At 59.2% G+C, this 6,838-nt stretch overlaps 1 protein-coding gene across 1 annotated transcript; it reads left to right on the plus strand.

Annotated features, from left to right (window-relative positions):
• Positions 1–263: 263 nt before the first annotated feature.
• EN2 (engrailed homeobox 2) lies at positions 264–6,460 on the plus strand. Its single transcript, XM_015095147.4, has 2 exons — positions 264–1,319; positions 4,290–6,460. Exons 1-2 carry the CDS (start codon positions 662–664, stop codon positions 4,604–4,606), a joined length of 975 nt encoding a protein of 324 aa, XP_014950633.3. The 5' UTR covers positions 264–661; the 3' UTR covers positions 4,607–6,460.
• The last annotated feature ends 378 nt before the right edge of the window (positions 6,461–6,838 follow it).

Here is a 6,838-nt window from a genome sequence, read left to right on the forward strand (position 1 = left end):
CGCCCCGGCCCGCGGCGGGGCGGCGGCCGCGCGCAGGGGCCCGGAGGCCGGCCGAGCGCAGCGCGGGCCCGTGGGCCTCCATGTGCGTGCTGGCGGCGGCGGGCGCGCTGACCGCTCGCGCCCCGCACCCTAGAGGGCCGGCCGGGGCGCGCGGGCGGGGGCGGCCGGGCGGCGGCGGCGGCGGCGTTGGCCCGAGCGGGCCCCGGCGGGCGTGAGCGCGGGCGAGCGCGCTGCCTGCATGCGCGGAGCTCCAGCCCCGGGCGGCCGGGCGGCGGCGGCGCCGGAGCCGGAGGCAGCCGGACGTGGAGAGGCGCGTGGAGCCCCGAGGCGCCCCGGATCCGCGCCGGACCCTTGTGACCGTCTAGCTCCTGGGTGCGCTGCGAAGACTCGGACCGGACTGTTTTGAATCTTCCGGCGTCTGGGCGCGGGGCGACTCTTGGTATTTTCTAACTCAACTCGTGGATCGGAACGTGGCTTCGGCTCTGAGCGCGGCTGGCGACCTGTAGGACCTCAGCCCTGGCTGCGGCCGCCGCGCTCGCCCTCGGGAGAGTCAGCAGGGAAGGGACACCGGCCGGCCTTGGGAGTCTCCGCGTGCGGAGTGGAGGAGCGGAAGGCTGACTGGTCTCCCCGGAGAACCGACTCGGAATTTGTTGCGAGCAGCATGGAGGAGAATGACCCCAAGCCCAGCGAAGCGGCGGCGGCGGAGGGGCAGCGGCCGCCGGAGTCCAGCCCCAGCGGCGGCGCCGGCAGCCCGGGTGACGCGGACACTGGCCGCCGGCGGGCTCTGATGCTGCCTGCGGTTCTGCAGGCGCCGGGCAACCACCAGCACCCACACCGCATCACCAACTTCTTCATCGACAACATCCTGCGGCCCGAGTTTGGCCGGAGAAAGGACGCGGGGACGTGCTGTCCCGGAGCTGGAGGAGGCAGAGGCCCCGGGGCAGGCGGCGAAGGCGGCGTGGAGGGAGGCGGCGGCGCGGGCGGCGCGGAGCAGCTCCTGGGGTCGGGCCGGGAGCCCCGGCAGAACGCGCCCGGGGCGCCTGGGGCGGGCGGGCCTCTGCCCGGCGGTGGCGGTAGCGACTCTCCGGGTGACGGCGAAGGCGGCTCCAAGGCGCTCTCACTGCACAGCGGCGCCAAGAAAGGCGGAGACCCCGGGGGTCCCCTGGACGGGGCGCTCAAGGCCCGCGGCTTGGGCGGCGGCGACCTGTCGGTGAGCTCAGACTCGGACAGCTCGCAGGCCAGCGCCAACCTGGGCGCGCAGCCCATGCTCTGGCCGGCGTGGGTGTACTGCACGCGCTACTCGGACCGACCTTCTTCAGGTGAGCCCCGGGGACCCGCGCCCCGGCCTGCGGTAGGGAGGCCCGCGGGGTTGCGCGCCTGGGGCGGGAACTTACCGGGAGGAAGAAGACACGAGCATGCCTTGCCCCCAACACAAAGACGCGCACAGAGCGACATTGTGTGCGGCCGACGCTGACCCGGGCCACGGCCAGGCAGAGAGAGGGGCAGGGTTGATTCACTCGGGGCTACAGATTTCCTAGGACGGCGAGAAGTACCAGGACTTCCGTTCTCCCTTGCTTTGGAGGACCTTTCCTAGCCCCTAGCGCATCCCTGCCCTGACCAGAGTTTATTTGGTGGGAACGGGGGTGGCTGGAAAACAGGCCCTGAAGCGCACACCCTCGCTTGTTCTTCCGATTCGGTCCAGATCCGGACCCACGCCCAGCCCGCCCCATACCTAGACTCATCCTGCCGCCCCAGTTTCCCAGAGGTGTCCGGGGAAGAAAGCGAGGCTCGGCTGGTCGTCCTCAGCTGAGGTTGAGCAGGGGCCGGTGGAGGAATCCGCAGAGGGAAGGAAGGCAGACAGAGGAGCCCTTCGCCCTGTGCCTTGTTTTATTTGCCAAGAGGTGCGCACACAGCTTGGAGGAGGAAGGCCTGCTGTCCCCAGATAGACGACCTTTACCGAGCTTTCCTGGGTAGGAAAGAAGCAGATTTCGGAGGAAGTGCGCGGGGGAGCTGGTGAGGGTGTGCAGAGCTTCTGGGCGTCTTTTTCATAGACCCGGGATTTTTAAAAGCTGAGTCCACGTCCCCATAGAAGCGTGAGCCGCAGTGAATGAGGGTCTGCGGCTGCGAACCGCCATTAAGCGCAGACTCCGTTTGTCCCCGAGCCGGCCGCGCAGACCGGACCCCCTTGTTCCCCTGAACCCTCAACTGTTTTGCGGGAGTCTTTTACACAGTTCACAGCGCAACTAAGCCACCCCTTGGTCGCCAGCCCGCAGAAACGGTCTGTGTGTATCTCTGATGAAACCCCAATTTCTCCAGCTAGATCTGAAATTTGCTCCATTGTTCTCGCCTCTCTCCTTTGTTAATATTTAATTAACATATAGGCTCACAATGCGGCCGGCTAGGAGCCGAGGCCCGGCTTTGTGCGGCGCGGGAGTCGCGGCCGCGCCAGGACCCAGAGGCCGGGGGAAGCCCGGCAGTCGGGCCTGGCTCAGTGGTTGGTTTTCCTGGACTTTATTAGAAAAAAAAAAAAAAAAAGCCCCGTAAGATAAGATGTGTGTTTCCGGGCGTTTCCGAAAGCAACGACGCAGAGTTTTGTTTTGTTTTGTTGCGGAGGTATGGTCTCTCCGAGACTCTTTAAGTGCGTTTTGAACGAAAATCAAGAAGGAAAAGGAACTAAAATCTCTGATTTTAGGGAGATTTCCTTTTTATAAAGTGGCCCTGGCCTTTTGTGGGCTGATTGGCGTGTGCGAGCGCCCTGGGACCGGGGAGTTTGCGGGTGGGAACAGCGGGCGGGCGGGCTGCGCCGCGCGAGGCCGCGGTGGGGGCCTCCGCAGGGCCTGTAGAGGCCTCGCAAGGGCCGCCCTCTGCCCGCCTTGCGCGGCGCCCCCGGGACGCCGCGGGCAGCCGCCTCGAATCCGCACCCTCCGGGGAAAAAGCCAGGCTGCAGCAGGCGAGGAGCCGGCCACCTCGGCGTGTGAGCGAGTTGTGGGCGCGGTGGGGGCGGGGGGCGCAGTGCGCCCGGGTGGATGTGTTCCTGGGTGTGCTTCCAATCTTGAAGGCCCGGGGTTTGAGCCGAACAGACCGGTGCCCCCTCTCCACCGGGCTCTGCCCTCCTTTTCCCATCGTGGCTCCTGGAGACAGCGCAAGGCTCGGTGGGCTGAGGAGGGGCTTCCGCGGGCCTCCTGGGTCTGCGAACGGCCCCAGATCCCTTGCTGGGGAAGGCCTGGGTGATGATCCACCCTCCTGGTCAGAGTGCCCCTCCGGGCCTCATCCCGCCTTCAGTCAGGCAGGGCGAGGGGCGGGGACCTGGGTGCTCTAGCCTTCTCCAGCCTCTCAGCCAGGGCTCCTCGGAAGAAGCGGGAGCCAGCCCCCAGCGTGACTTCACACACTTCACAGATTAAGACCCCCAGACCTGCAGCCACCACCCCCTCCTGCAAAGGCCTCTTCCCTCTCTGACCCCCTTACCCCATCTGACCTTCGGAAACCCAGAAAAAGGCAACACTTGATCACCTTTCTCAGGCCCTTTCCGTTGCCCGGGCCCTAGGATCCCCAGCGCCACCGACCCGCACCAACCTCACGTACTGTGGGGTGGCCCACCGGGAAGATTGTGGCAGTGAGGAGTGTGAACCTTCTGCCCAAGGTCAGCGGGGTCCCCCGTGGCCTCCGCAGCTCCTGGGCTGGCAGCAGCGTGTCCCCTCTCCTGGACAGGGGGCTGGGGGAGACCTGGTGGGGTGAAGGGCGGGAAGCTTCTGCTCCTTCCCCTTAAAGGAAAGGACAGACGTGGGCCCACAGGGCCGGCTGGGGGAGGCAGAGCCCTCCTGTCCTCAGCACCCACCTTGGGCTGGATCCCATGGCCCCAGACCTGTGGGGAGACCCCCTGCACCTGCGGGCCTCTTCCTGCTACTCTGCCTGCCCCACCCCCCCTCCAGTATGTCCCCCTCCTCTCTCTCCCCGCAGCCACCCCATCCTGTCCCCATTCAAGGACAGAACTCCAGGAGAGACTTGAAAAGGCCTGGCCACAAGAGTTTTGGGTTTTTTGCTGTCCTGACTTTTCCGTTAAGCCTGCCCTTGACCCCCAAGCCCACCGCTCCTGCAGACTTCCCGGCCCCCCTCCCCGCCCCCTCCACGAGAGCTCCGCCCCGGCCCACCCCAAACCCAGCCCTGCTTTCCTCCGGCCGCCACTGGCTGGGGCAGCCTCCTGTGCCGGCGGCGACCCCACCCCTTCCAGCGTGCAGGCCGGTCCGGAGCCCTCCTAACCTGTGCTCTCTGTGTCCACCGCGCCTCCCCAGGTCCCAGGTCTCGCAAACCAAAGAAGAAGAACCCCAACAAAGAAGACAAGCGGCCCCGCACGGCCTTCACGGCAGAGCAGCTGCAGCGGCTCAAGGCCGAGTTCCAGACCAACAGGTACCTGACGGAGCAGCGGCGCCAGAGCTTGGCGCAGGAGCTCAGCCTCAACGAGTCGCAGATCAAGATCTGGTTCCAGAACAAGCGCGCCAAGATCAAGAAGGCCACGGGCAGCAAGAACACGCTGGCCGTGCACCTCATGGCGCAGGGCCTGTACAACCACTCCACCACCGCCAAGGAGGGCAAGTCCGACAGCGAGTAGGGCGGGCAGGTGCCCCGTCCCGGCCCGCCCCGGCTAAATGATGCAATAATTTAAAATCAGAAATCAAGGGCCAGTGTATAAACATTATACCAGCATTAATAGTGACGATATCGCATATTAGCTACGGTTCTGCAATATTCTATGTATATATAATTTACAGGAGGTGTAAAATCCAAAATGTCTGACTATAAAATATTTTTTGAGTTTTTATGTTTATGAGATTATGCTAATTTTATGTTGTTTTTGTTTGTTTGTTTGTTTTTGCAAAGGGGGCTACTTAGGGTTTCATCTTTTTTAATCCCCTAAGTTCCGTTATGGGACATCGGACACTTTTTTTTTTTTTAAAGAAAAAATTAAAACAACTTGCTGAAGTCCAAAGATTTTTATTGCTGCATTTCACACGACTGTGAACCGAATAAATAGCTCCTACTTGGTCTTGAGTTCTGCCACTTTGTTTGTGTGGGCTTGGTGAGGCCGGCAGGAGGGTCCACATGCCCAGGCCCGCCACTGCCATCGCAGGGAAAGGGCCGCTGGGCCTTGGTCCGGTGCCCTGCTCCCCAGGGATGCCTGGGCCGGGCCCACACCAGCCCCCCTCCTCCCCTCTTCCTGCCTTCCCTCCCTCCTCACTGAGGCCTGGCCCGCGCCTCCCTGCATCCTTCTGTCTGCATCTGCGTCGTTGTCCCCTGTCCAGCCGCCCGCCTCCAGCACCAGAGTGTCCCACCTCCGGCACCGCTCCGAGGCTCAGGGCGCCAGTGGCTGGAGGCCCACAGGCTTCGGGCCGCCCTGTCCCTCCAGACCTGGGCCCAGAAGCTCCCCTGCGGCTCCATCAGCTGCCCAGGCAATGCCCGGGAGCCCCCAGAAACGCAGCCAAGGTCTGCTGGGTATGCCTCGGGGGCTGCAGAAGCCTGAGAAGGAGCTGGAGGTTCCCCTCTTTCCTTTTCCTTCACTTTCTTTTCTTTTTTTCTGTTTTTAAAGTGGCCGCTTCTGCTATAGAGAGCATTCTTTCATGGTAAATATGTGTGTGCATGTGTACATATATCTGTGTGTGTGCCTATATACACACAAGCAGACGTGTAAGAGTCCACAGTTCTAGAACATGTGGCTACCTTGACTTTTAAAGGAACTCAGAATTCTCCAGGATCTAGAGGAAGGAAGAAAGTGTAAATAATCATTTCTTATCTCTTTTTGTCTTTTCTGTTTTTTTTTTTAAATATACATTTTATTTTTTGAAGTGTGGTACAGTGTAAATGAAATATATTCAGTATATCCCCACCAAGTACATATATATAAACGAACACATTATCTATATCTTTATCTGTAGCTCCACACTGTCTTCTGTTTATTGTATGGAAAAAGAATTGTGTCCAAATGTCCGTCTGTGCCGGGACAGCCTAGGGGGGTGCCCCGGGCCCTGCCCTGAGGACTGAGGGTGAACTTCTCTCTTTGCCTTAAACCTCTTTATTTCACTGCGATAATAGTTTCACTTTGTATATACTAGCGTAAACCTTTTTTTTTTTTTAAGGAAAAAAAAACTATAAAAGCAAAAGTTGTAATTTAAAATTCTGTGAATAACCATCTGCTGCTTAGGAAACTCAATGAAATGATATGCCTTTTAGCAGGAAGCAAAGTTTTGGGGTTTTTATTTTTTTATTTTTATTTTTTAGTTTATTACACATGTGCATTTTACAGTCCCAGTAGCAAATATTTATAATCTTATAAGAAATGAATGTTTCTATTTACGACTGTGATTATCAAAATTGTGAACATTCCCCCTGCATTTTTGTGTGTTGAAATTCTTGAAAGTTACATTAAATAAAAAAACCCACTTTATTGTAAAATATCAGTTGTCCAAGATGGAATGAGTAGGTTTTTTTTAAGTGTGTTTCTGAGCCCAGCTGGCCTGCCGTGGTGCTCAGATGCTCAGGCCTTTCCCTCCGCGGCAGGTGTGCACACGCCTGCCTTTGTAGCCAGAGGCATGATTTTTTCTTTTTAAATAATGAAGACACTTTGGATGTCTCCTGTGTGAGTACAGAACAACCAAAGGAATTTAAGTACACGTTTCTTTACCAGAAGGAAGTGTTCCAAAGTTCGGTGCTTTTTCTTTGAATAAATATTTAAAATCTTGCAGAACGCAACAGGTCTCTGGCCCTGGCTGCCCCAGGACAGAGGCGCTCAGCCCCAGGGGAGAGGACCTCTCGCTTGACCTGAGACAAAGGCTCTTCTCCTTTATGT

Source organism: Ovis aries, chromosome 4, assembly GCF_016772045.2.
Source record: "Ovis aries strain OAR_USU_Benz2616 breed Rambouillet chromosome 4, ARS-UI_Ramb_v3.0, whole genome shotgun sequence".
Lineage (NCBI taxonomy): Eukaryota > Metazoa > Chordata > Mammalia > Artiodactyla > Bovidae > Ovis > Ovis aries.